At 56.5% G+C, this 27993-nt stretch overlaps 8 protein-coding genes across 8 annotated transcripts; 3 read left to right on the top strand and 5 right to left on the bottom strand.

Moving 5' to 3' along the window:
- Positions 1-22: 22 nt before the first annotated feature.
- Positions 23-768, bottom strand: F5144DRAFT_175159 (uncharacterized protein). The gene is made up of 2 exons (XM_066782664.1): positions 188-768; positions 23-95 (listed from the first exon to the last, which is right to left on the bottom strand). Exon 1 carries the CDS (start codon positions 679-681, stop codon positions 334-336), a length of 348 nt encoding a protein of 115 aa, XP_066644617.1. The 5' UTR covers positions 682-768; the 3' UTR covers positions 23-95; positions 188-333.
- Positions 651-6114, bottom strand: F5144DRAFT_175151 (uncharacterized protein). The gene is made up of 5 exons (XM_066782663.1): positions 5573-6114; positions 3105-5514; positions 2702-3047; positions 1902-2634; positions 651-1844 (listed from the first exon to the last, which is right to left on the bottom strand). The coding sequence occupies exons 1-5, from the start codon at positions 5811-5813 to the stop codon at positions 916-918; spliced, it is 4659 nt and encodes a 1552-aa protein (XP_066644616.1). The 5' UTR covers positions 5814-6114; the 3' UTR covers positions 651-915.
- Positions 6115-7575: 1461 nt separating this feature from the next.
- On the bottom strand, positions 7576-11049 carry F5144DRAFT_485482 (Metalloenzyme, LuxS/M16 peptidase-like protein; the record flags this gene model as incomplete). Its single annotated transcript, XM_066785502.1, has 4 exons — positions 7576-8099; positions 8178-9813; positions 9882-10736; positions 10795-11049. 4 exons carry the CDS (start codon positions 11047-11049, stop codon positions 7576-7578), a joined length of 3270 nt encoding a protein of 1089 aa, XP_066644615.1.
- Positions 11050-15523: 4474 nt separating this feature from the next.
- On the bottom strand, positions 15524-16954 carry F5144DRAFT_175053 (uncharacterized protein). Its single transcript, XM_066782662.1, has 2 exons — positions 16281-16954; positions 15524-16220 (listed from the first exon to the last, which is right to left on the bottom strand). Exons 1-2 carry the CDS (start codon positions 16803-16805, stop codon positions 15837-15839), a joined length of 909 nt encoding a protein of 302 aa, XP_066644614.1. The 5' UTR covers positions 16806-16954; the 3' UTR covers positions 15524-15836.
- Positions 16955-17274: 320 nt separating this feature from the next.
- Positions 17275-18085, top strand: F5144DRAFT_601080 (uncharacterized protein; the record flags this gene model as incomplete). Its single annotated transcript, XM_066791124.1, has 3 exons — positions 17275-17580; positions 17777-17944; positions 18026-18085. The coding sequence occupies 3 exons, from the start codon at positions 17275-17277 to the stop codon at positions 18083-18085; spliced, it is 534 nt and encodes a 177-aa protein (XP_066644613.1).
- A 505-nt stretch (positions 18086-18590) lies between these two features.
- On the bottom strand, positions 18591-19437 carry F5144DRAFT_487202 (uncharacterized protein; the record flags this gene model as incomplete). The annotated part of the gene is made up of 2 exons (XM_066785595.1): positions 18591-19069; positions 19185-19437. 2 exons carry the CDS (start codon positions 19435-19437, stop codon positions 18591-18593), a joined length of 732 nt encoding a protein of 243 aa, XP_066644612.1.
- A 3853-nt stretch (positions 19438-23290) lies between these two features.
- Positions 23291-26264, top strand: F5144DRAFT_488151 (uncharacterized protein; the record flags this gene model as incomplete). Its single annotated transcript, XM_066785643.1, has 3 exons — positions 23291-25103; positions 25168-26064; positions 26155-26264. The coding sequence occupies 3 exons, from the start codon at positions 23291-23293 to the stop codon at positions 26262-26264; spliced, it is 2820 nt and encodes a 939-aa protein (XP_066644611.1).
- A 594-nt stretch (positions 26265-26858) lies between these two features.
- On the top strand, positions 26859-27983 carry F5144DRAFT_529810 (S-adenosyl-L-methionine-dependent methyltransferase; the record flags this gene model as incomplete). The annotated part of the gene is made up of 3 exons (XM_066786905.1): positions 26859-27033; positions 27194-27474; positions 27559-27983. Exons 1-3 carry the CDS (start codon positions 26978-26980, stop codon positions 27981-27983), a joined length of 762 nt encoding a protein of 253 aa, XP_066644610.1. The 5' UTR covers positions 26859-26977.
- Between the last annotated feature and the right edge of the window lie 10 nt (positions 27984-27993).

Raw genomic sequence — 27993 nt, 5'->3', positions numbered from 1 at the left:
CCCCCCCCCCCCCACCGAACTAGCCTAACTAGAGAGAAGAGAATGGATGGGAAAAAAGACAAAGTCTACAATCAATTACTTTTTGTACGCCCATGCTCCGCCCTCTCTCTGTGTTCCCCCTCCCCCCATCGCAACAGGGACAGGAGCTCACCCCATTCCTCGTTGCATAGGTAGGTGACCCACCCACCAGCCCATCCATGATCCATCTATCTACATCACCATTCCCCATTCACCATGTCCCATTTCGGTCATCCCTCATCACTTTGTATCGCCCCCATAACCTAAACTAACCGGCACGATAGTAGTGCATGTATGCAACCCCCTTCCCTCCATCTAACCGCCTCCAAGCCCCCCCAAGAAGTATGTTGTGGTTTTTGCTCGCTCCCTCGATTTCATGACCCTGCCTAGACCGAAAAGCCCAAGCCCAATCCTCATTCCAATCCACCCCATGTACCACGCGGGTGAAAATAGAAAGCAATGTAACGAGTGTGTAAATGTGGATGGTGGAGGTAGGCAAGCAGACGGGGAGACAGATCGTAGGTAGGGTAGGGTAGACGGATAAATGCGTGATAGGCCCAAGTGAAGGAATACCAGCATGGTAGCCCCAGCCCCGTCTCCCCGCAGACGGACGAAGACCACAACCCCCGCCCCTATCACGCCAGAATGAATTGCGTCACACATGATGGGCTAATGGGAAGGACCGGGAGAAGAAGAACCAGGAGAAAAAGCAGAAGGTAACAAAACCCTAAACGCCACACAACCAATGATAACAACAAGAACAACCACATCTAGCACTTTTCGCTTCCGACTCCCCTCATGCGCAACGGAGCGCCTATGATACCACCACCGGCCAACCTCCGGATCCACCAGGATGGCTCCCCTCCCATGCCGTCCCCAAGGAACCCCGCCACCGTACTAAGCCGGCGACGGCTTCTCCGCCGCCGCCGCCGCAGCAGCAGCAGCAGCAGAGCGCGCATCATCAGCCGCCCCATCCGTGTCGCCACCGACATGGATCTCCGCCACCTTATCGCTGTCTCGGTCGTCCTCGACCAGGTTATCGACCGCGGGCGGGACGGTGTGGATCTGCTGCTTGACCCACGTCTGCGCGGCCAGCTTGCTGATGAACTCCTGCGTGTCGGCGGACGGCGGCGGCGGGAGGCTGTACTCGTCGGCCCCGGCGTACGTCGGCTCGGGGGGCTCGACGTAGTCGGCGCCGGGTTCCGGCTGGTCGAGGAGGTGCTCCATGCCAGGGGCGTCGTCAAAGATGTCGGTCATTTCGCCGTTGAACGACGAGCCGTCGTTTTGGGCTACGTCACTGGCGATGTCGTCGCCACCGGCCTCGGAGCCAGGTTTGCTAGTCCCGATGATGTTGTCAAAGCTCCAGTTGCTGGGGCCGATGACTGACGTCATGCCGGCCATGCCGGCTGTGTCGTACTCCTCTGGGAGACCGATGCCTTCGTCGTCGCCTTCAATGCTATTGTGCAGGGTGTCCTGATTGCTCCATGTCGTGCTCATGTCGGCATCGTCATCGATGCCCTGGTATGACGGCCGTTCTGACCCGGCGCGTCTGCTGTTATCCCAACCACGGCTACCCCGAGGGTGAACTAGACCTGCTCCGGCCAAAGCGCTCGGCGATCCACGCTGGGAGGATGAGCCTTGGCCGAGACGCTGGCCTTCCCCCGACTCTGACATGTCATCATCGAGACCCGCTTGGTTGAAGCGGTCGAAAACTTCCTGGAATTTGGGACCGCCCAAGGGTGCAGCGGAGCGACGGCGGTAAAACAAGAGATACGCGGCCGATGTCACCACCCGAGCCGTGTCTCTTTGCTTGGTAACTGTGGCGTCTAAAAGCGAATGTTAGTAGGCATGGTCATGGCGCATAACCTTGCAAGGCAACTCACCGTTGTACTCGTACCACTCGCCGTCGACGAAGTTCTTTGCAAAGGCCGTGTAGTGGCCACCGCCCAAGCCGCCCCAGTGGTCATCCACAGCGATCAAGTCATAAATCTCCTCTTTCCCATCCTCCTTGTCGATGACACGCTTTGTCAAGTCTAGCGCTTCCACCGGGAAGTCAACGAGGATATCTAGCTTGTCACGCCTCCAACCGCTAGAGCTAAAGCGCTTCAGATGGACGACCAGGATATCCGGGGTTTTCCAGAGATCGAACTTCTTGCTGGCACGGCGGTGCTCCTTGCAGCGAGGGCAGTACCAGGTGTCTTGTTCTGACAGGATTTCTTCCTTCTCGAATTCGTCCAAGCAGTCGTCCAGGGCAATGCCATTCTTCTTACGAAGCTGCCGTGCTTTTTGCTTGGCTAACAACGCAGGGTCTTCCAATACCGGGGCCTTGAGGTACGTCTTCATGTTCGGGCTTTCGTTGGGTGACGTGCCACCGAAGACACGGTCAAAAGCAGCTTCGTTCCATTCAACCATGATGCCCTCGCCCAGGCCGATCAGAGCCCCACCCGGGAGGAGCTCCTCTGCTTCGATGGGGGACTGCATGGTGGATTGCTGCCGGAATCGGGCACCACGCTGCTGCTTTTCGAAGTGCTTCTTTCCCTTCTTGCCGTAAGTCTTTTGCCTTCCGCCCTTCTTCTTGCCGCGACCGTTTACTTGGTTGAGTCGCGGTTGCAGGTTCTGAGATACAGATGCATGTGTCAGTCAAGTGCAATTTGAGCTCTTTCACGCGGCGGGGTTCACTGACCTTGGGCTTGGAAGAGTCTGAATCGTCGTCGCTAGACTCTTCAGTCATCCGAGTGACGACGGAAGCGGGCAATCTTCCCGACCGCTCGCTTCCGCTGTCGTCGGAGCCGTCGAGCGGCTCGGGGCTACGCATCTCCACGTCCGAGGCGGCCACCTTAGGTTGCCTAGAGCTCAATGGAGGCAAGAGGCCATCGTCCGTAGTCGAATTCCAACCGGTTGGTACGGGTGTTTCTGACTCGGTGAAGTAGCTCAACCCAAAGAGGTTTTGCAGCTCCGGCTCCAGAAATTCGAGAGGGTTGACCCACTTGGGCCGCCTGTTGTTGAGGCGTCGCAATATCTGCGAAGATCTTCTTACAAAGTCAGCGATCTGCCATTCTCACATCAAGACCTAGTGTAGAGCTTACCCCTCAGCCGTCGCGGCAGCAGAAGCGTTCCGTGCATCGGAAGCTTCACCCATCGTGACATCAACCATATCGTCCTCGCCCTCGACCGACTTGGCAACAATCTTAGAATCGCCTGCAGAGTCCACGTCCGATGCTGGGTTGTTAACCATTTCCGCGTCCGTGGCATCGGCGGCGTCAGGGTCTTCACGATATGAGGCGAGCTGGGGCCACGTGGTATAGGTGGTCACCTTTTCTAAGATCTTCCGGCGGATGGCTTCCATGTCGCGAGCCTCTTCGGGCGTCAAGATGATAAAGTGCGGTGGTGGAGAGGCGTCTGCGCTCTTACGCCCAAATCGCCTTTTGACGGAGGGTTCTGATGGCTCAATCCGATGCAGGACCGGGACGAGCATGCGCTCTATCCTCGGATCATCGATCGGAGACGAGTCATCCGCTTCTTCTTCGGAGGATGACCTCTGCCGCTCCTTCTTGGCCTGCTTTTTCCTGGACCCGGAGGTGTTGGTAGGGGGGGCTTCGATCTCGTGCACAACAACGATGTCGTTGCCTTGGATCTCGTCAGATACCGCAGAGCCGTCCTCGTAGAGCTTATAGAACTTCGAGTGGAATTCCTCGCCGGCAAAAAGGCGTTCTGTAGGAACCCCAACCCGCGTGGAGATGTACTGCTTCATGGCTCTAATGCTGCTATTCTTGTTAAGGTCGACCACGATATCGACAGGCGTATCGTTGAGGGGGAAGAATTTTATGGTATGAGTCCAGACATTGGCCACCGGGAGTGGTAGGGTGAGGTTGTTAAAGGGGTCGAAGGTGATGCTGACTTTATCGCAGACAGGGCACACCAAGGTGGACTTGTACATGCCGGTGAACAAATCAGCAATGACCGAATCGTCCCTCTTCTTCGTGATATCCCAGACTTTTGCGGCCATCTCGCGGACCGCCGCCGGGTTGTTAACCATGTCGTCGGTGGAATCCGGTTTCTCGATGTACGGCTTCTTCTTGATCCGGTTTAGGTCCTCTTGGAGACCGTCAAGGAGGAAACCAAGGAATTCCTGAGAGTCCTGTTGCCCATATCCGGAGAAGGCCGGTGCATACCTCCCGATTATGCCCTTGAAGTTCCGGGGGGCGATCGAACCCGGTGCCGGATCTTTGTAAATCTCCTCCAGTAGGCGCCCATAGGCAGCTGCGACATCACCATTATGCGAAAGAGGGTTATCCGGATTGATCTCCTTGTGTGCTTCGTGGGTGAGAAAGTATTTTGTGAGCTCTTCGACGCTCCTGACGCACTGCAACGCCGAATTCATGTAGCAGGTGTTGCCGAGATTTTGTAACCCGACACACCCCAGGGTCCGGCCTGACTTCTGTTGCGTTCGGCCTCTTGTCAGCACCCCTTGAGGTGTAGGGCTGCTGCGTCCACTGCCACTACCGCGCAGCGCGATGAGGCTGTTTGAGGTGTCCTTGTTTGCTACCCCTTTGTCCTTGATGGCGGTGCCCCGGTATGTGGAGACGTGAGCATCGCGGTCGATCTGCTCGTCTAGGACAAGCGTCTGGTCAACGGCCAAACCTACCAATGCCAGACTCTTCCTGCCGTTGTAGTTGGCGTTTGTGGTAGTGTCTTCGGCATCCACCAGGCCGCGGTCAACATCTTTCTCAAGCTTTAGAAACGTGTCCACGTCAACAAGCATTTCTGGCCAGGCCCCCGGGATTGAGGGGGGACCAGCAAGAATTTCGGCATCGCGGCCAGGCGAGTCGGGCGGGGTCTTGATTCCTGACGGTTCTGAGCTGGTCTCCGTGGCCGGGATGGTCTGAAGCAGTCGCCACACGCGCACTTTCTTGTCGGCGGCCACACCAACAAGCTGCTTGGTCTGTTTCAAGAAGTTGTGGTAGCCGAATGAGGTGCTCTGGACCACGACAGGAGGCGCAGGCTTCTTGAGCTTGATTTCTTGTTCGATCGGGATGGGGCTATTCGCGGACCATAACCGGTGGATGGTAAACACCGGGGGATGGAACTCGAACTGAATGGTTGGGATGCTCACGGAATCAGGGGCCGTGTTGTGGGCCAGGCGGATGATAGGTGATTGCCCCGGGACCAAGCCGTACCATGACAGGAGGAGATCCCATGCGTCTTTCGGAAACAGCTCGAAATTCTCAGTGCCCATACCCGGTTTTAGCTTGACGCAGAGTTCGCCGGCAGAATCTGTGAAGATGGCCTGGATGATGTCGGAATTGTCGACGGGTCCCAGTGAGACTTCTGATGTTTCCTTGCTAACGTGCTTCGTGTCCGAGCCGAAAGCCTGGGCCCTACCAAGCCATTGGCGGGACACAAGGTATGCTTCATCGCCCTCCTTTATGGGCGTCTCGGCGAAAGCGCTGACAAGGGTCTCGATGGTTTTAACCTGTTGGTCGAGCGGAGGAATGTCTGTTCTTGGAGTCAGCACAAAAGTATTGAGCGTATGTCCAGGGTAAGTCGGCATTACCAGTCCGCAGAGGTAGCTCCGGCTTCTTCGTGTTAGCCACAGGCACCTGGGGTTCCTCGATGCTATTTTGGGCCGGCCCTTCGCTCGATCCCTCTGCCGTTTCCGTCCCCTGGGAGTCCAGAACTGTAGTCATATCCACGTCCTCCCTCGCGCCCATAGCATCTTGTTCCGGTTCCATGCTGGATGCCCGGCGCTTGAGGGGGGAGGACGAACGCTGGGGGGAATCGGCGGCGCCCCCCATTAAAGCTCGGCGGACAGATTGGTGGACTGGTGAAGGGTCTCTCGTGGCTCCGTAATCCGGCAGATGGGAGGGAAAGCCGGCGTCAAGGAGGTCGGGATTCCGGTCGAAATCGATCGACAGGTCGGTCGAGGCAGCACAGGGGGAGCTCGCAACGGAGGACGGGGAGTCGGCAAAAGAGGCGCCCTGGCTCTGCAGGCGGGGTGGGACGCCCGAAGCGGGGAGAGAGTCGGCACGTAAGTAAGTGGGTGTGCTCAAATCGGAGGGGGAGGCGGCAGAGAAGGAAAAGGTGGGATCGGTATCGTCTTCGGTGGAGGGCAGCACCAAGTCCTCGAACTTGTCGTCCTCCCTAGTCGACTGTCGAGTAATCCTCCGTTTCTTTTGGGAAGACGTGGTGAAGGCGAGCTGCCTGCGCAGCTCGAGGAATGCCTGGTCGCTAAGCGAGGGTGAAAAGGTGCACGAAAGTCGGCAACGGCGAAGAAGGAGCAAGAAGAAGCCGGAAGAAGAGGTGGCCAGGTGCTGGTGGTCACGGCGTTGGGAGGGGACAGTCGCAGTCGTGGGCGGGCTGACGGCAACGGTAACGGAACGGTAACAACGGAGGGTGCAATGGGGCGAACGGCCGGTGCATCAGCGACCCAGGACCAACAAGGCGATCCAGAGTTAGAGGTAAGCGGTAAAGTGAGGCGTCGGCATGCCCAGGCGCATTTGCTCTCGATTTTGTTGACAATTTTATTTAAATGCTCCAAGAGTCTCTTGAATGAATGTGACACCCAACTCTTGAAAAGCAAGCCTGTGCAACATGAACATGCGGCCACCAAAAAGCAACTGTTGCACAGTTTTAAAGCCGGCTTTTTTTTCCGGCGAGGGAAAGCGAAGGCCGTGTTAGCATCAACGCTTTCCCACGGTATGTGTGGCACTTAGCGGGTTTGCTGGTGGAGACATGGCTTGAGTGCCGTCAAAGTGTCGGTATAACGTAACCACTTTCTGTTTCCGCATTCTGTTAAGGGAAACGGGTATGATGCCCTTCTTAACTAAGGTGATAAATAACCAAAAAAAATGCAAACAAACTTCTTAAAGATAAATGCCCCCCCGGAATAAGACAGACAACCATAAGCAGGTTACATATGGGGAACTTGAGAATCGCCTGGTTTCCTGTCTTCAACCCTGCCCCACCTCACCCCGGTACCTGATACTCTCGCACTGTGAGCGACGGTATGGGTATAGCTCACACCTGGCACTCCCTGGAAAGCTCAAACTTCAATTCCATGCCCCGCCCACGCCACCGGGCCGCACTGACAGCAGTCCGCCCTGCCACAGCCTCGTAATGACCCCTCCAGCTGTTGCCTGGCTTTTAGTGACCATCAGCTTCCATCGAAACCAGGCGAAAGCCAGGCAGGGACATGACGTTACACCATCAGGTTATGTTTACTTTGTGCCCACAGGGGAGTTGTGAGTTGTGAAAGTGACACTTGGAGCCCAAGTTCTTTGTACCTGAAGCCCAACCAACCGCAAGCATCAATTAATTAGTAGTTAGTTCTCTCTCCTAGTTGCTTCCAAATGCATGCACTGCAGTGGCCTAAGCAAGCAAATCCTTGATCTCTCTATCTCGTCTCACTTTCCTCCCCTCTATGAGTTGACTTTTCAACATGCGCTACCTATTTTCCTAACCCCCCCCCCCTCCCCCCCCCCCTCTCCCCCCCCTCTCTCTCCTCATGCAGCGTCCCGTTTCCCCAACATGACTTCCTAGCCTTGGCGTAGGGTGCAATCAAAGCTTTGCGCCATGATCCTCATATTCGCTGAGATCCCTCAGAGGCTTGGCCCCGTTGCTAGCGGGAAGACTCGCCCTGAACGACCGCACGTCATCGATGAAGACCGGCGTTGTCCCGTTCGACGAAGGCGGTTCGGCATCCTTGACGACATCGTTTCCGGGCCCATGCTCGGCGTGGATCTTTTTCCATGCCTCGGCCGCCACGTCAATCTTGCCTTCCGGCACCTTCAGGTCGTGGAGGAGGTAATCCCGAAGGCCTGCCACCTCCTTGTCAACGTCGTGGTCGGCCGCACTCAACCGGGCCTGGAGATCAGCGGCGGCCTTGCCAGCAGCCTTCGAGTCAAGCTCCAGCGTCTTGATGAGTTCCGAGATCTCCTTCGTTGACACGTCGCTCTTGGCCTGGGCTTCGAGGTAAACAGCAAGCTTCGCCCTTGATGGCGAATTAGGGTGGATGTACTGGTTGAAGAACTCGATCATGTCCGCCTTGGTCAGCGGCTTGATGTGCTCCGCATCCTGAGGAGCTATAGCAAAATGGGTGGTCAGTCTCACGAACATGGGTTACCAAGAAATGATAAAGGGGGACGTGGTCTGCAGCTTACCATTATCAAAGGCATAGAACTCGGAGTGGATATGGGTCCAGTGCCTGTTGCTTTCTTGCTCCATATACTTGAGTCTCTCCAAACGCTTGTCGATGATGCTGCGCTTGTTGCTCTCGAACTCGGTGTCGCTCATTTCTTCCAGTGTCGTGGCCACCGTCTTCAGAAACTCCTCGATTCGGGTTTCTAGATACGGTGCCGTCTTCTCGCTCTGAATGACAAAGTAGAACCCGTACTGCGTGACGCTGGTCCAGGTGCCTGAGTAGACAATGTAGCCGAGTTGTTCCTTGGTGCGAAGTTGGTTGAAGCACGGCTCGTGGACGATCTGGTCCAGCAACAACACCTTGGCTCGGACGTTGTAATCCCCCCTGTACCCTGCATGGAGGAAGTACTGGATGCAGTGGTTGACATTGGCCGGATCCTTGAGTTTCTTCTTCCAGATGTAGTTGGATCCGGGCGGGAGCATCAACCCACGGCGAATCTTCCACTGCGCTTGCGGGAGGACCCGAGGCTTCAGCGTCGACTCGACCATGTCTGTTAGCTTCAGTGCATCTTCCTTGTAGATGTTGCCGTGGGCGAGGATCTCCATGTGCATCTGGGCCAGTAGCTCCTTCTGAAACACGCGGAGGGCATCCGGTGTGATATGAGGCAGTTCGGCCTCGAGTTCTTCGACCACATAGCCCTGGTCGATGGTTAACCAGGACATGTAATCGCCGATCTGGGTCCAGGGCGCGGCGAGTTCCCAGTTACGGTATCCTCTGCTGATGCGTTCCTTAATGATGGCGAATCGGTCATCACGAATCTCAAGGTCGCGTGTGGTGATGAGGACATGTTGCAGGAGGACTGCCAATTTGTCGTTATAACCAGAGATCTCGATGTAGAGCCCCCGCGAGTCGAGCGTCACGGTATACTCCAAGCCTGCGAGCTCAGCGTCGTACGAGTACTCTTCCAGGGCATCCTTGATTAGGTCTGTGAGGAGACGTGACTTCACCCGGCCGGCCGCCGAGCCGGTGGCCACCGGGCTCCTGCAGCTGATGATCAGTGTTGCTTTCGGGACCCAGAAGGTGTCGTCCTTCTTGAACCAGGTCCGGACGTGAGAGTCGTTCCGGACAATACGTGGGGCCAGGGCGGGCTCCTTAACACCCTTCTTCTCGACCTCTAACTTGGTCGGCACGAACTCGTTTGCGTGCGGAAGTCGGAGCTTGGCCGTTCGGTTCTTGGGCCCACTGGCTGCCGCCTTCTTAATCTCCTCCCTAAGCTCGGCCGGGATAGGTTGGCACGTATATTCGGTGCCGTACCATTTCTCCTTGTTCTCCCATGTTCCAGGGAAATCGCGTGAGACAATCGTCATGCGGAAGTTGTCCGGGCGCAGGCAGTCGAGGCCTTCCTTGATCAAGCTGGGGTCGAACTTGCGTAGGAGGCTATACCCGCTCAGCAGGTACTCCCTCGGCAGTGGCTTCTGCATGAATGAGCTGAGCTTGCTCGTGAAGCGGTATGACTGCGTCTTCTCCTTGAACCTAAAGTTGACTTCGGATAGACCCTTTTGTTCCTCGAATATCCACTCCTGCGGTTCGGTTTCGCGTAGGAGAGCAATGTATTCGAAAACAACCTTCACGACCTCCTTGTAGTTTTTGAGACCCTATTTTGGTGTTAGTAAACATTGTTTAGCCTATTCGAAAAAGGTCGGCGGGGGGGGGGGTTACACACCTCTTCTGTTAACGTAATTTGACATTCGAAAACCTCCGGCGTGCCAGGGCTGACAGGCCATGCTCCGGCATACAGGCCGTTCGCCCAGCCTTTCGACTTGATGTGCGACATGATGCTCCCGGGGCCCTCGTGGCCAATGAGATGACTGATATATCGGCTGGGTTGCGAGTCGTAGAGGTGGTCCTGCTCGATGAAAGGGAACGTAAGGGTAAGGTCTCGCGTATCCATGACGGGCTTCGCAAAGATCTGGGTCCCTAGTTGCTCCTTAGTGAAGGGCACCTCTGTCTCCCACTTGTTAGGCGCAAGGTTCTTGTTCTTGACGGACGAGAAGTGCTCGATGACCCAAGCCTGTAAAACATCCAAGGGCTCCCGGCCAAGAACACAAAGCTTCATCCGGTTGGCCGAGTAGTGCTTCTCATAGAACTCGATGAACTTGTCGCGGACGTTGATGCCCTCGGCCTCGGGGGCAGTCTTTAGGGTTTCCAGGTTGCCGGTAGAGAAATGGCAAAACGGGTGTTTGGGGTTTGACAGCGACTTCTTGAGCTGATGCAGCCGCCATTGGTCGCTTTGCAGGTTCTTTTTGTTCTCCGAGTCCACGGCCCGGAGCTCGCGGTCCAGTGTGCTCTCGAGAAACAACGGTTCGATGAAGAACTGGGCAAAGCGGTCCAGGGCACCCAGCAGTGGTGAAGGGTTCGTCGCCGATGGCTCCTCTTCGTTGCTGGGTTTGGCAGACACCTCAAAGTGGTAGTTTGTGGACGTCGCTGCTGTATAGGCGTTGGTCAACCCGGAATGGGCTGATATGTACTGATGGTACGCATTTTCCACCGGGTACTTCTTGTTGCCCATGAAGAGGAGCTCCACGCTAAAGTTAGCGTCGAAACCAACCCAACGTTTCCAACAAAGGGGTACTTACATGCTCGACGGCGTGGGCCATTCCCGGCATATCATCCTCGTCGCTGAAGCTCCCAACATTGACATCCATGGCCGCACTGGCCTTGTCTGTCTTGGGATCGTGGACTATGAGGGCTTCGAGCTGATTCGGAAGGCAGATGACCCGGTACGACCGGTCATCCAGAGACGGCTTCTCTAGGCGGTCTGTAACAAGCACAACCTCGCCGTTGACCGGGGGGTCCGCCGAGGACTGGGGAGCTGGAGGCGGGGGAGCCATGATAGAGTGCTGGCGTCGACTTTTGGGTGGGAATTAGTTGGTAGATGCTGATGCTGGGGAAGAGAGTGAGTGCAGTTCGTTTCCAGGTAAAAGAGAGCGGTCTGAATGACCCGTCGACGGCAAAAGATAGGCCAGAAATCAACAGCAAAGTCCTTTCGGATCGGTACCAGTAATAAAGGCACAAGCACTGTTGGTGGGGTTGGGGCAAGTGGGCGAGACCAGGTTGGGCGAGAGGCGGCGATGACGGCGCAGCAGCGGCAACAACAGCCAGTAAAGATGCCCTTGTCTGTGCGACGGTGTGGGGAATGAATGCAGCGCTAGGAGGCGAGAATAGAGGGTCAGTTACCGACGAGTTGGATTCCAGAAGCCGGCTGGATCGAGTCGCACCCGGTGGGACGGGGAGCTAACTACTAGTGGTGTGGGTGGTGGCTTGTTCGCCCTAGTTATGGGTCCTCGTGGTCGAGTCTGTTCCACCCAAGCGAGGTAGGCGAGGTAGGGCAGGAAGGAGCGAGGATTTTGGTAGCGACCATGTAACGGCGCAGTGGGAGACGGAGTTTCACACAAGACAAGAGAGAGACTCTGATGCGTTCATCGGTGGTACTTTGTAGGGTCCCAACTGCTTGGGGGGGGATGGATTGGAAATCTGATGCTGGGAATCCCCGGCAAGCAGGGCTACAGGGCTCTTTATATGCGCAGGCTGACGCAGATTTGTTGAGTACCTGGATGGCTAGATGCAGGAGGGAAGCAACGATAGGCCACCGTCATTCTGCACAAGTGCGTCTGGTCCTCGGGGACCCGCAGAGGCAACGAGCCGCCCAGCGCGTCGATTCAACAATATGACCATCAATAATGCGCGGTCGATGAAGGGTGTGGGAAAGGAAAAGAAGCTAAGGCGGCATTGAAGCTATGAATTATCAGCGCGGCAATATCGACAGGGGTGGGGGCGGGAGGAGGAGAGCCGGGGGGTCGGATCTAGCTGTACTTGATCGTAAGCCTGAAAAATACCGAGTGACATTGATCAAGAGGGCAAACACTTGCTGTGATAGAAGTTACAAAGTACTCAATGCACGCCAAGTAAAGTGCCCATATGCTCTACGTTTGGGATGTATGTTTGAGAGAACCTGTACGCCCCAATTGAAGTGTAAGACACTTCCGTCGTGGCATCAATCTGATCTCGGCCTCCCCGCCAAGTGGATCAATCCACCCCATGGGCAAAAAAAGCCGAACTCCAAGTGTAGGTGCCGACAACAAGAGGAACCAACCTAAAGAAAACCATTCGGAAGCCTAAAGCCTATTTTTTATTTTTGACTGGGACTCTTTTATTTAATTTCTTTTCTTTGCCTGTTTCCTTTTCTTGGGTTCCTTTATTTCTTGTTCCCCTTTCGAGTTCGGCTTTTTTGGCCAGAGGGTGCCATTGTGATCATATCAGAAAGCAGAACCACAAGAGCCAATGTAGGACTAGAAGAAGTTCGATTGGCACATCAATGTGCAATGTGAGGAGAACGCGTGGTAAGACCGCCGAGAAGCACACAAGCTGCCAGGCTACAGCATTGTTACGAAAACAAAATGCGAGAGGTAGGCGCAATGGAAAGGAAGGAGCCTCCGCAGGCAATATGTCGGTCATCACCCATCAGGCCCACGGTCCGGCGCTAAGGAAAACAAATCGAGAGAAAAGAGATGAAGGGAGAAAGGACGGCGCTTGCGTTCATCGCTCACCGGTTACCCCCGCCGGTGCATCGCTTCTCTATACTGCGCAGGATCGTACATACAACACGATGGAGTTGCTGTGCCTGTAATTAAGGCTTAGGCGGCCAGAAAAGCGGCCGGCCGGCGGCTCCACGGTTCCAGGTTTCTCAATACAGCCCACTCGGGACGGGAATATGAGGTACCTACCAGGTGGAAGTTGTAATCCCTGGCTATTTTAGCCCATACGCAAAATAATGGAACGCGATACTTAGGCATGTTAGGCCGCAGCCTGCTGCATGTGCTACATGCAAGGCCGCTTTTCAGGCAACCTGTTTCATTTGACATGCAGCACCGTTAACAGACCTAAGGCAAGTACCTGACTGCATTGGGGGAGGTACCTTATGTACATCGAGGAAAGCGCATGTCACAGCTTCCCAGGTTGCTCCTGACTGCACCAAACCAAGAGCAACCTACCACATATCATCGACCACACCCTAAGCAAATATTGAAACCTCCTCCCGCAGAGAGCAAAGCCCGAGTACTCTTCCCGGCTTCCGACGTTACAAGACTCAGCCTTCCGTCAACGCCTCCCCACCTGCCGTCTTACGTTGTTCAGTCATCAACGCACGAAAAAGCGAGCATCTGTCTGGGTCGGAAACGGCTCGTGACCTCGACTGAACTTGTGTCGCGATTCAAATACGGCAAAACTCAGCCATTGGTCGGTTCAGACAGCCCGACTGGTGGAACTCCGGCCAGAGCCTATGCAGCAACGTCTCATCCCAAGTGCATGTCAACCCGAAAAGATAGATTGGGTACAGTCGGTCCCCCAAGTGAAAGTCCTCCCCCGGTGTTCCAAATTGAGGGTTGTGACAAGAGTTGCGTGCAGGAGCTGCGCGGGCGGGCACACCACCCGGGCCGGTTCTTGTGTCCCGTCATCGAATTTGCAGAATCACATCGCTGATCACGGTTGGCACCCGGCAGCGATGTGGTTCTCTTCAACGTAACTGCACCTAGCTCTCCGTCGACCGGGAAAATGATTGCTGTTGGACTGTGCCGCAGGTGGGTACGTACCTACATATCGTTACACCCGACATCAACTGCGGCACTAGCCCGGCCGCCACCATACACAGTACGCCCCCAACTCCCGTAAATGTCGCCCTTGGATCGACAACGCCATCAAGGCCCGCCAGCCGCGGAGGCGCTTGCCGTGCCTGATTCACCGGTTCATAAAGCGTCCATGGGGGGTTGCCTTAGTTCCTCCGCCGCTATACACCATCCTCACGGTCTAGCCGGGTACATATTTCCTCTCTTGTCGTAATCCGGTTGTCTCACCGGATCAAAGGAACTACTGGGCACCGAAATCGAGGTGAAACAGTTCGAGGGGCAACCCGGACGTCTTGCATCAGCGCAACAGGGGCACCGCCAAACGTCATGATCCGGCGGTGCTGAAATCTGACGTTGACGTTTGTTGGGAGAGCAAAACACATGATATTACGACTCATGCGACCGTTGTGGTGTCCACGGTGCGGCTAACTCGCAACCAGCCGCGATGCGACAGTGATGAGCGAGCCGAACCAAATATGGCTCAAAGCCGGGTCGCACCCGGATGATGTCCCTTCTCTCCCGCCCTTCCATCGGCTTCTCGGTGAACCTTGGCTTTGGGGCACGGACGACGGGCCAGGGGTCGCAGAGGGTTCAACCCGCATGCGGCCTGGCCGACGACGTCGGTTTATGCACGTCGATGTCTGTGGAGACCCGATCCAAACCTGCGATCGCCAGAGAAGCAACCACCCACACACACCCATCTTGTCACCACACCGCAAGCGCGGAAATGCCGGCTTCACGACTCCGATTTGGTGGGCCGCTCTAGCGATGCCTGAAATGGCATTTGGAAGCCGAGAGCATTGCGCGCACGCGCCTACGACTGGGGCTCTTGCTATCCACCAGACCCAGATGCACAGGAGATCATCTTGATGCCGACAGCCCGTCGGTCATGGCCGAGCTGCAGAGCCAAGGGGCGATCCGGCCCGATGTCGAATTATCCCCCTTCGTGATATGCAACGACTAGTCTGGGGAAAGGGATGATTTTGCGAATCTCCCGGTCCCGGTATTTTTCCATCCTCAAGATAACGACACGGCCGTGGTGTTGAAGCAAGCCGAAAGCGTCAAACCAGCCATCCCAAAACAGCGAAGCTCGGTCCCGCGGACCACCATGTTGGAATTCCCATACAACCTCAGCCCGGTTCAACAGACTTTACCCGGAATGTCAGAACACGGCACGGCCGGCTGGCCTGTTCTCGATGGCGGAGCGGAGAGCCCCAGCCATCGCTACCCGTGCGGTTCAACACCCGGGGGCGGCGGCAAAAGGGGCAACCTGCATGCAGCCGTTTCTGCCTGGGGCTCTGGTATAAAATTCAAACGTCTCCTCTCCTTCCTTGTCTTAACCACCCCCACCCCACCGATCATAACGGCGTAACCCACGGGTTTCACGGGCTCCGAAACTGGCTGGCTCCGCTTATTGACAGAGACCACAGGGCTACTTCCTGTCCCATATTCAGGCTCGGCGCGAGGAGCCGGGCCTCGAATCTTTGGAGTCAGGGGCTAGCGGCGGTTCCTTCAGCCGTGCTCATGCATGCCTCATCACACATCCCTTCGTCCCGCAGGTGATCGGCTCTTTGTGGTTTCGTCCTTGCCTAGAGTCGGGGCGGGAGACTTGGTTCGGGAGCGGGAGTTTGTGATCATGGTGGTTGCCACTTCGAAAACATGCAGGCCTGGTGTTGAAAAACTTCGTATTCGTTCGACGGAGCAGTTGTCTCAAACCGCCGCAGTTTCTTGTCACTAGACCGGGTATTGTGAGAGCTGCCGCTTGTAATAACTCAACACTAGGCTATATCCGGAGCCCACTTGATGAGGCTGTCGTACCCTAACAAGCGTCCAAATACGAGACAGGCCTCAGTCAGGAAGCGTAACCACTTGGGAAAAAGGATGGAAATCAGGCATGAAGGATGATCAGGCGGGGGTGAGGGGCGGTCCTCGGGAAAGACCTAGTGAAAGCCAAGTTCGAGTCAAGGACGAGCGAGCATGCCTGCAGAGGTCTGCCCTCAGCGCTTCTTGTTTGGGCAATCGGCAACCTTGTGGCCGGGCTTCCCACACCCGTGACATGACATAGCAGGAGAGGGTCGTTGAAACGCCTGCGAACCTGCGGACGAGATGGAGGTCAGTTGGTTCAACTTGATCTCCTTCTTCCGCCTCTTTCCGGCAAGCTGCTGCGCCTTCCTGCGCTCCTCTTCTCGTTTGCCCGAGGCGCTAGACCTCGCGCGCCTGCGTTCTGCTTCGCCGACGGTACTCGTCCGGCCGCGGCTAGGCTCTGCGCGTGCTTGCGACGGCTTTTCGTCGTCGTCGTCGTCGGAAACCTCTCCTGAGCCCGAGCTAGATCCGGAATCAGAGTCACTGTTACCGCTTTCGTCGTTCTCCTTCTTGACAACCTGTGAATCCTGTTAGCATAGCCCCGAAAATCGAATGCCCCAGACTAGAATTCATCCTACCTTTGACTTTTTCATGTTGAACCTCTGAAACTGCGGCTGGGCAGGCGCGCTGCCCAGATCGAACGGGTCATCATCCTTGCTCGACGCGCCCGCGTAGTCAATCTGAGCAAACCCGACTTCGACAACATTCAGCAGCGGCCGGGCCGTCCTCGGGGGCAGACTCGCGGCGCCTTCTAGCACCCAGTGCGAGTCACCCAGCTCGGCGGCGCGCTTCTCGATCGCCGCCCGGTTCCTCTTCTCCTCCTCTTCCACGGCCGACTTCATCGCCTGCTGGTCAAAGAGCGGAGTCGCGGGCGAGCTGGCGGCCGATAGCGCGTGCGCCGTCTTGCGCCGCTTGGCCGAGCCGTCGTCGCTCCGCGGGGTCCCGGGCGAGCTGGCCTCGGGTGTGTCTGTCGCCGTCGCCGCCGCCGCCGCTGCTGCGGCACCCCTTTGCATGAATTTCATCGTCATCAGACGCGAAGACATGGTCTTGGGTGTCGATTGTTTTGCCATCCCTGGCATTCCTGATCCTGGTGTCGGGGCCATTTTTGTCGTTGATCGGGACCGCGGACGGGACAAATAGTTGGGAAAAGGTTCGCGGGTTTCTGAATGTTGGATTAGTAGATCGCTTCGCAAATTTATGCTACGACCTTCTTTCAACAGTTGTCGTTCCCAACTTGGCGGCTTTCCCTCCCTTGCTCGAAAAGTAAAATATCGAACGACGCGAACGGGCTTTAAAAAAGAAGCCAAGAACGGCAAGTTTGCCAAGGCGCCAAGCCCATTATCGTTGGTCACGGACCACCCATGCAGCTCGCAAGAGCACCAAGCTCCGAAAATCAGCCGGCGCCGCCGCCCGGAACTCCAAGCTTCCAGCGGCCGGAGCCAATTCAATCAAGCCATTGAAGCGAACCTGCAATTGACGCTCCCCGGGGCCCGTCCCGCAAACCACCACCACCACCCACCACCACCACCACCACCACCACACCCAACAACAAAACAACCACCACACCACACAATGTACGCCTCACGCCTGCGGGGCGTAGCCGCCACCGCCGCCCGCTCCCTCCCCCGGCACCACCAGCGCTCAGCAGCAGCAGCATTCAGCAGCACCGCCCGCCAACACCAGGAAGCGCCCGCCCCGCCGGCGCCGGCACCGGCACCGGCCTCGACGACCGCGCCGCAGGTCGCTGAGGGGGGACCTGTCCCGACGGCTGTGGCCCAGCAGTCGCCTAATCGCGCGGAGGTTTGGTCCCGCTCGCAGCAGCCGCGCGCGGCGGCGATGGTGGGGCCGCGGTTTGAGCAGACGGATTTTGAGTTGCAGGTGCGTTTTTTTTTTATCTTTTTTTGTTGTTGGGGGAGGGGGAGGGGATGGTTGTCATGGCTGGGGGATGTGGTGGTGGGGTGGGGGGGTGGCTAGTTGGGTTGGGGTTGGGATAGGGATTGGGACCGGGAGGGGTTGGTCTGTGGTGTGCGGAAAGAGGGCGCGAGCTGACTTGTGGTGATATTCGTGAATACAGCCCCGACCTTACGCCGCCATCGAGCTCATCCACCAGCAGCCTGTGCGGTGGACGCACGACCGCATCGTGGCGTGCGACGGCGGTGGTGGCCCCGAGGGACATCCCAAGGTCTTCATCAACACGGACAAGCCCGAGATTACGCCGTGCGGGTACTGCGGGCTGCCTTTTGTAGGTTTCTCCCCCGTCAACTTGGGTGCTGCCTGTTTCTGGGTGGATGGTATGGGTTGCTGACATGGTTGGGAATCGCAGGCGAACGAGCATCACAGGCAACACCTCGAGTCTCTGCCGGAGACGTCGTATCCGCTGTAGGGTTGAAAAGGCTGTAGCAAAAGGGGTGGCATGGAAATGAGACTGGGTATTAGGGACGTTGTACATATGTATCGGGGCCAATAAATGGGAGTGTCTCTAAGCCACCTGGCATACGAAACAATCAAGGCGTGCAGAGTGGGGTTGAATGATGGACGCATGTTATAGTACGCAGGGGATATGAAGATATTGGTCCTGCGCTAGGCGTCACACTTGATTCGAAGGCGGCCCTGGGAGCTCATGGCGGGCTTGTCGTCACCCATCAATGGTATGCCACTCACTCCCCCTTCATTCTCAACCTATTCTGACGAATGGCTGGTGGCAAGACGTCAAGTTCTATTATTGCTCTGATCAACTTCATTTCTCAGAAAACCTCGGCAAGATACAAAACAGGTACACAATGTCGTTTTCTCTCCTGCCCCCGGATCCTATCAACAACCGCTAGTGTTTCGACTGTTCCTAGGAAACGGTGTGTGACAAGCATCTTCATTTTCCCTCAGTCAATCGATTACGCCAATGACAGTCCCATTGATAATGCCCGGATGGAAATGGTCCATTCTGTCTGTGAGTGCTTGTTCCTCGCAGAGATGAACACGAACATCCCCAAACGTCGTGGGATAATCCCAAGGCTTGGTAAAGTTTCTGTGGACCCGCAGGCCGCGTCAGTTAGTGCCCCGTCGTCAATGATGACGTCTCTGTTCCCAAATGGAGTACGAGAAGGACGGGAAGGGTGAGGGAAAACGTACTCGTCATCGCGGTAGCGGTGCGCCAACTCGAGGGTGAAGTTGCCCGGGTGCCAGAAGCCCGGCACGGCAACCTTAAAGTAGGTGGCGTCGTCGTTGATCCAGCACGAGCGGTATTCAGCGACGGGGTTGCTGCCGTCCGGGTCGGCCTGGTGCTTGGTCACGCCGTCCCACGCCCACGACGTCTGGCAGTGGCCTGACGTCACGCTGTTCTGTCGCACCGAGTTGGGGTCAGACCAGGCGACTGACGCGGTCAGTTTTGTGTTTTGGTTATTCGCGCAGTTTTTGGTTTGGGGGAGTGGGGAGGGTGTGTTTTGTTCCTTTCCCGCCCTCCGTCTATCTCTCTTTGGTTTTCTTACATGTCAGGTTGCAGGAGTAGTCGACCGTTGGTTTGAAGCGGGTGCAGAGGATGTGGAGGTTCGTGACTTTGAATGGGGCAAAGTTAAATTGGGCCGCGTCTATCATCATGGACCTGTCCGCGATTTGGTTGCCGATGTCGTAGAATATACGGTTTGGAGAGGGGTGGTGAGGGTGATGGTGAGGGGACGTAGTAACCAAGGGGAGGACCACAAGGTAAGCAAGAACCGAGAAAATTCGGGTGAGTGAGCGCATAGTTGTGGGCGTCATCGTCTGAATCAGTGTAAAGAGTAGGAAATTCGAAGGGCACGCAGATGGTCCCTGTCAGATTGCTTGACGGTGAAAGGGTTTGAAAGGGGCAGGGAGTGGCATGATATATTCCAAAGAACTACCGTCAGGGTGCTCCAAGTTTCCCGGTCGGGAGATGGCACTCGTAGAATGGCCCAGAAGTTCCTGTCGTGATACTACCACACATATCAGTTGAAACCATCCACAAGTTTGGCTTTGGGCGATAGGGTACAGGTTTAGGCCGCGGACGATGCTTCTAGACTCCAGAGTTTGCCTCCCTGCCTTTTGCTTGGTTTATGCCGATTCCAACGCCGTGGGCTAACCAGACTCAACAAACCACAGTGGACCTGGGTCTCAGAAGTCATCGGGGTCGAGGTGTATGTAGTCTTTCGGGTTGTCGAGGTGAATTCGTCTTACAGGACTTGTTGCACTCGATTCTGCCTCAATGAAGTCATGCCCGCCACAGCCTACGTAAACAGAGCACATCTCCCACCGTTTCTCTCGAATAGGGATTCGCATACCCAACCGTTTCCACATGTGCTTTTGCCCTCAACGGTTGTTGTTACACGATCTCATGCCCTTATTACTATCTCACCACCAGTCTTAGGCTCGCCACGCGGCTGTCGTCAGTGAGACGATTTAGGCAAACCGTGGCCCCAGAAACACAAACACTAGCCTACCGGATAGTTCACTTTGATTCGCCCCCCAGTCCATGGATCGAGATAGCTACCTAGATTGTCGGTGTGGGAACACCATTTTGACCAATTCAATGACAAGATTGAGTGTCTTGGCCAAGCTGCGATACGTGCGATACGAGCGCAACGGATGATGGCTTGAAAGAGCACGAAGAAGGCATCTAGTTTCCAAGACTACGTGTCATCAACCTTGTCCGGGTCCGAGGTGAAAGATCCTCATCGGCCGTGGTGTGGACAAGGCCAGGCTATGATGAAATCGGACGTTACGGTGATGGTGGCTCAAGGTATCACAAAGAAGACGTTGCACTATCAGGTTCCAGGTGCCCAGTGGACGGCAATGGGACAGGCCCGGACCGTTATGGGATTCTTGACTAAGGGTACCTGGTGGAGAAAGAGTTACACCGACCGATCCCTGGATCTTTCTTGCAGCTGTCTCGGGCGTCATGCTGTGGCTAGTCGGAGGTGAGTGTCTCTAACCCGAGACATGATCAGCACAGAGATGAGTGGCCCCGGCTATCTCTAGTATATGGGAAGAGATCCGACGATGGGGATCGGGGCAGGGAGTGTACACGCCAACCCCAATCGTGGTCACCTCGGCTCCAGTTTAGATCTAGCCGAGTTGGCGGCCAAGTCTGGGTCGTAACGGCTGCCTTTCCCTCTGAACAATGACGAGTATGGAAATACGCCTCAACACGAAGCTAGGCTGGCTGTAGTAGATTTCCGGGTTCCGGCTCTTGGTTCCCGGCTGCAACAATGCGGCCCCTTTTCTAACCGCTCGCCTCCCGCCGGCATTGGGTCCCGCCCCCAATCTTGCGGATCTGGGTGGTATCCAGGAACAAGGAACAGGGCTACTATGTCTGGATGTACGCATGTACGTACCTGTTTGCTGGGTAGGCAAGATGGGTTCTGTGTCACCCTCGCAATTTCAGAAGCCGAAGAACGGACGCATCTTCAAGGGGTTAGTTAAAGGGAAGGGGGGGAGGGTTGAACTGGCTGAGACATGTCAACGGTTCAACGGTCGACCCAACATGCACGATAAATTGAATTTGGCCTAACGCGTGCCGAAAACAGGTTTTGTCCTATCCGACGATAAGACTGTTGAATCGGTTGAGTCGTTATTTTTCATCAGCTCTATCGTATCCCCTGATTATCGAGCAGTAGTGCAGTGGTCATCGTGGGCTGAAAAAGTATGGTGTTGCGGTTTACTTTCAGCAGTCGCCACCCGCTTGGGTAGTCCTCTTCCGGGATAGGAAACTGCATCTGGGATGTCGCTTCGGATCTTGGAAGTCGGACTGGGAGTGTGGGAGCTTGGACCCTGATTTTCGGTGGCTCATTGGTTAGCCGCTACTATTATTAGATGAAGAACTGAAGGCCTGATATCTCAGGTTTACTAAGGAGCCACAACTGCCCAGTCAGGCCCACAAGCCCCGCCAATCCAGGGATAAAACAGGGCATGATCTGCAAAGACCGGTTTTGGAAGAAGCTTCTTTTGGCCTTGGCTGTGATCCAAGCTCCCTAAGCTGCTGTGGTCAGGGGATTTGGGGTAACTCAACATGTCGGAAAGAGAAAATACACTCCAAACACCGCCACTTTGCGGCATCTTTAAACTACACTATGTATATGTAGCAAAGAGGCACACGGCTCGCCACGACGACCGTAGGTTGTATTGCCATCAAGCCGGTTTTTGTTGGGGGATCAACAATCTGCAGCATTGCGAAGGTGGGGGGAGCCATGCAGACTGGGCTGACCAGAACTCGGCTTGTCAGATTGGTGCGTGGGGAAGAGACATGATGCTGTGGAACAGCCTCCAGCAGGCAGAGTATCGGAGGTCGGTTGAAAGGGCTGCTTGATGAATGTTCTCCTGAAAATGGAAATGCATCTTTTCGATCCCGAGTCTCACCGTTTTGCCAAAAGGACCTCATCTCGCAAAGCTGACCATGACCAGCATTTCAGCCCCAGAACAACTACGAATACACGAATGGATGTTCGTCAGATGGAGATTGACTGCTGACTGGTGATCACCCTTGCTCCCCAGTAAACTCGGAGTTTTTGTCCATCACCACAAGGACTCCACAGCTCAGAAAATAAGCTGTCGACCCCTCAGTTCCGCGCTAGCACACGTTGGATTGGAGGAGCTCTGGGGTCTTGTCTCTCCTCCAAACCTACCGTAAGCATGGGTTCTGCATCAGGGTCCTCGAGAAACAATGGGACCTGATGAGCGAACCTCGATGCGCTTTTGGTCGTCGAGGCCACAAAAACAGTACTGAGAAAGCGCAGAAAAGGCAGGCGGAGTCTGGCCGGAGATTTGACAAAACGGACTGTGTCATTCATCGATAAAGGTGGTCTCGGCGACGACAACATCAGGAAAGAGCCGCGCGCACAGCCCCGAAGAGCAATTCACAGCTTGTTCTTGTCGTTGCCATCCCCCGCCGCTTGACCCTTGCTGCTGCCTTGCCCCGATCCACTAGACCCTTGTCTCTTCCCCCCTGCACTGGTGAGGGGCAGCACGACGGGTGGAAAGCCAGAGCCAGTGCACACACAGCACTTGCATCCTCCGATGTGATTTCGTCTCATCTTTCCTCCACACGATCCCGGCGTGTCTTGTCCCAGTCGCCGACACCCGTCCGTCGCGCGTGCCAGAGTTTGCTTCTTTGCCAGTTGGAGCCGCTGACCGTTGTTGGTCCCTGGGCATTGCAGCCGTGACGGCCTTTTTTTTTTGATTGCGCGCGCAGCAGCGTCCCTTGCTCTGCTCGCCTATTCGCAAAGTCGGTTCCGGCTCCTTTTCGCTTGGCCGTTTTGGTCGCGATTGACGGTGCGGTTTGCGCCCTTTGCGACTTTAACGCCAGCGCATTCGCCCGGTCCTTTTTGGCTCTCCCCGCACGACCGTCCCACGCACGCCCGTCCCGACCCGCCCTTTGAGCTTTGGAGGTCGCTAGTCGTGGAGAACCCCTTCCCAACAGCAGCAAGCAGGAGCAATAGTGGGCACCTAGCAGCAGCAGCAGCAGCAGAAACAGCGGCAGTGGCCATCGTCCTTCTGATCGCTGACCACCCCGCACAGCAGCAACATTATACCACCAGCAGCAAGCAGCATCATCTCATTCAAAAATCCTGCCACCGGCGCAAGTATGCCGTCCAGGATCCATTGGTCTGGCAAGAACAACCGCTCTCAGCATAACCTGGTGGGGTCGACAGTTGCCGAAGACCCTGTTTCTTCGGTGCCCGCATCAGCTGCTGGTGCGAACCCCCCGAGCGTAGCAGGTGCGGGTGCGGGTGCTGCAAACCCCCCTTCAGCCTCGCCCAACCCGGCCTTCAGCTCCAGTGAATCCTTTCAGCCCGAAACTACCTCCGGCCGGGGTAATCACGCACAACAACCCCCTCCTCCGCCGTCACACCTCGTCAATATCTACGGCACCACCAGCACTGCTGCCGGCGCCAATCCCGCGACCATTCCGCCGCAGCTGCAACACTCTAATAGTGTTTCGGCCTCTTTTGACTCCCGTCAGAGGGAGCAGCAAGAGTTTGCCGACCAAGTGACGCGCTCTCAATCCTACCGCTACACGCAGCCGTCCCCCACCTCGACCCAACTACTGCTCCAGCAGCAACATCAGCACCCGCAGCAGCAGCACCAGCAACAACAACAACAACAGCACCAGCAACACTTGCACCACCAGCAACAGCAACCACAACAACAACCGCAATCATCACCAGGACCCACTTCCGTCGAAGACCTCACTTCTTCCCCTGGCCATCCAAGCATTGTGTCTCCCATTCTTGCTGCACCTCCACCTCTTTACGCACAGCAGCAACCTCAGGCACAGCCCCCCAAACCAAAACAATCCACTCGCAGATTGATCAAGAACATCCTCAACCCTAGGGGCCAGGATTTCCCGCCTCAATCGCAGAATAACCAATTCGGCAACAGTATAGGCCCAGCTCGTCGGAACTCGAAGCGCGTGAGCCTTCCTCCGCCCTATCCTCCCTCCATCCGCACTGGTGTTTCCCAGGTTTCGCTGGATCAGCAACAGCAACTCGAGTGGCAGAACCAAGGCCCACCGACCCAGCCGTCCCCTCTGCAAGGTGTAGGAGATTTCCACGACTCGTACATAATTGAGGATTCTGACCAAACCCTGCGCCCGCAGAATTCACAGGAAAACCAGCATCCCACCATCCGGCCTGTGCCTTCCTCGGACCAGGAGACGGCCCCCTATTCGACCGAGGAGACTGGATATCGCCAGCACCGAGGACACGTCCCGTCGCAAAGCCAGGTACCTACCGAGCTGCAGCACCAGCAGCAGTACGGCCAAGCCGTCTTCGAAGGCGGCCCGCACCAACAGCAACAACAACAGCCGCAGCAGTACCAGTTCCCTAACCAGCAGCAAACCCAATACCAGGGCGGCAACCAGCAGGCTTTCTCAAGCCATCTTGTCGCCAATTCGCAGCAGCAAAACCCGGAGACGGTTTCGCAGCTGTCGCATGAGTCGCCCGTTACCGACTCGGACCAACCTGCTGCTAACAGCATACCAGCACCGGCGGTGCAGACGTCAACTGCGGTAAACTACCCGCCGCAGGCCCAGGATCTTCCCGGACGGCAGAACCCACCACCGGCTGTCCAAGCTCAGACCCCGCAGCAACAGACCATGGCCCCACCACCCGGCGCGCCTCCCCCGGCGCGGAGATCGCAGGAAGCGGAGAAGATGCGCGACCAAGCCCAGCCCCCGCCCGGGCCACCGCCGAGCTACCGGCAAAGTCAACAGCCGCCCGGCATGAACCCGCTACCGCAGCCCCCGAATGCGGGCCCGCCGAACCCGAATTTCCGCGCGAGCAATGTACCAGATAGGCAGCAATTCGAAGGCCAAGGGGAGCCTCAAGGGCGCAACAGCCCGCAGCCCACATCCGACCGTGGTGGCGAAGACCCTGAAAAGGCGTTTAAGGACCTTTGTACGAGCAAAAGTACCCTTCCACTTCCGATCGTGCAGACTCCGCTGACAGGTTGGCATCGTAGTGACTAAGTACAAAAATGTCAAGCGCCTTTACTTTGACGGCAAGAAGGAGATTGAGCAATTGAACGGCCAGGTAGAGCAGCTTCAGAACGCTATTGCCAACCAGCGCATGTCGCAGAGCCGGACGTCGCTCGACGACAGCGAGTACGCGACACGCTTCAACCGCCTCAATGGCGCCATTAACAACCTATCTTTCAATATCCGCAAGGACTGGTCTAATGTACCAGCGTGGCTCGCCCCGTTTGTGAGTGCCGACGCGCTTAAAACGGGAAAGCAAGAGATGACGGCTATCGGCCGAGCTGTTATTACGCGCTGGATCGTGGACGAGATCTTTAACCGCTGCTTCCATCCGGGCTTGGACCCGGAGCTCAGCAGGCAGCTCAAGGTTATCGAGCTTAACATCAGGCACTTCAGCTATACCATGAACAGCCAAGAGGAATTCGACGCCTTGACCAGTAAAGTGGTAAGCTGGCGCATGGCTACGCTCGAGGGCCTAAAGGACGTGCTCAACAGCCCGGAGAGCGTCGAGCATAGGAACGACTTTACGCGTCGCGCTACGACTAACTTGACGGCGTCGCTCTTTCAACACCTCGCAGACCCCCCGCCTGCGGGAGTCGACGGCAGTGCCAGCATGATTGTCGAGCTTGCCGTCGGCATCGCAAGCAACATACCGCTCGAGAGCCGTGACGTGGCCGTCGTATACCCTCTACCGGAGCAGCCCATCCAGCCGGAGCTGATGGATGTGGAGAAGACGGGATTGCCGGCGCTCGAGGCGCGGCCCTCGGACGCGAGTGAAGAAGGCACCGCAGATGACGGGAGCGGCGTTGCCGCCGGGGCAGGGGGTAAAGACGGACCCAACAAGGACGGCGCCAAGGACCGCCGCGGCGACAAGAGAACGGGTATGTTGAGCGTTTTGGGGGCGGGCGGCGGTGGTAGCGCACCAGGCAGCAGGAAAGGCAGTATTGCTGACGGCGGAATCATACAAGCAGCTCCCCCACCCCCCAAGGACTCGGGTAAGGTGCGTTTTGCCGGGTTCGTCGCCGTTGAGGTGCGCGGCCGACAGGTGCTGGTCAAGGCGCCCGTATGGACGCTGGGGTAATGCGTCAAGGGTAAGACCGCTCGTTATGATTTAGTTTGGCAAGGCAGGATGTTTACTTTTTTCTCTCTCTTTCACCTCTAGGGCTTGGCGCGGTATGAGAATGAATGGCAGGACGAGAAACGATCGGCCAGCAGCGGCTGGGAACAAGGGGTGAAGATGGCCAGCGGCTACCATGTGAATAAAACGGAGCGCGTGATGGTGCAGAGGGTGAGCCATGGCTGGCATTGGAAATGCGAGGAGGGGTGGTTTTACGGGAGGGACAGGAGGGGAGGGCTGAGATTGAGAGCCCGTGGTTCCCTCGCTTTTTACTGACGACTCGGATGACTTGCCTCCTGCGATGGAGGGCGGATTTAATTCTTGTCCATGCTATGCATGTCTATATATACCCTGGGTAACTTGAGTGTTGACCGGTGGCAGACCGAGTGGGAGCTAGGGTGTCTAGGACATACATACACAGTGTATTGCAGCGTACACAGTAGAAGTGCATGAGGGATGGAGAGGAGAGGCGGGCTTCACCGCCTTCCTTTTCGGCGCAGGTCAAGCTGCCCCTCCATGACCCCGCCATGCAGGGCAGAATGTTAATGCAGTGCCATCTTGACAAAAAACCTCGTCTTACACGGCGTATCGTAGACCACAATTGCTATCAAACCTGAGATCAATCTTGCAATAACCGCCCTCTACCATTATTCGTGACTTTACATACAACCCCCAAAATGGCAGACCCAACGCCAGCACACCTCGACCCCTCTGCCCTCGGCACAAAAGAATAGTTGGTCCAGCACTCTTTACTCTCCCATTTCCCCATACACCCCTTACCATCCATATCCTTCTTTATCTCATGCTCTCCCATTCGAACCCCCCCCCTCCTTTTTAGAACCCTCCCAATCCCTTAACAACACACACTAACCAACCTCCATACAACCCAAAAGCTGGGACACCCTCTACACCCGCGAACTGACCAACCACTCGGCCAACCCCCGCGACGAAGGCACCGTGTGGTTCGACGACTCGGACGCCCAGGCCAAGATGGTCGCCTACCTCGACGAGCACGCCCACAACGAGCATGAATATGACCCGGCGTCGGCCGCGGTGCTGGATCTGGGCTGTGGGAACGGGAGTATGTTGTTTGCGCTGCGCGATGAGGGGTGGGGGGGCAGGTTGGTCGGGGTGGATTATAGTGAGCGGAGTGTGGAGTTGGCGAGGGCGGTGGGTGTTTCGAGGAGGGAAGGGGATGGTGGGGAGGAGGGGAATGATGAGGGTGAGGAGGGTGGTGAGGAGGGGGATGAGGTACAAGGGGAAGGGGAGACAGAGACACAGGGGGAGCGGGAGGTGGAATTCAAGGTGTGGGATGTGCTGAACGGGTCGCTGAGCGAAGTGGAAGCGGTGCCGGGTGGGACGGCGGGGTGGGATGTGGTATTAGACAAGGGCACGTTCGACGCGGTGTCGCTCAGCGGGGAGCGCGACGGACAAGGGCGGCGGATCTGCGAGGGCTATGGCGAGCGCGTGCTGAAGCTCCTAAGGACGGGCGGGATATTCCTCGTGACGAGCTGCAACTGGACCGAGGCGGAACTGCGCGACTGGTTTGAGACCAAGACACAGCCCACCGAGGCCGGGGAGAGGCTGCGGGTGGCGGGGAGGGTAGCGTATCCGAGCTTCAGCTTTGGGGGCGTCAAGGGGCAGACTATCAGCACGTTGTGTTTCGAAAAGGTCGGGAACTAGGAGCTGGTTG

The sequence above is a fragment of the Chaetomium tenue genome (genome assembly GCF_020726465.1).
Source record: "Chaetomium tenue strain MPI-SDFR-AT-0079 chromosome Unknown F5144scaffold_3, whole genome shotgun sequence".
In the NCBI taxonomy this organism is placed as follows: Eukaryota; Fungi; Ascomycota; class Sordariomycetes; order Sordariales; family Chaetomiaceae; genus Chaetomium; species Chaetomium tenue.
The sequence above is the reverse complement of the archived record's forward strand: the minus strand, read 5'-3'. Positions and strand labels throughout refer to the sequence as shown.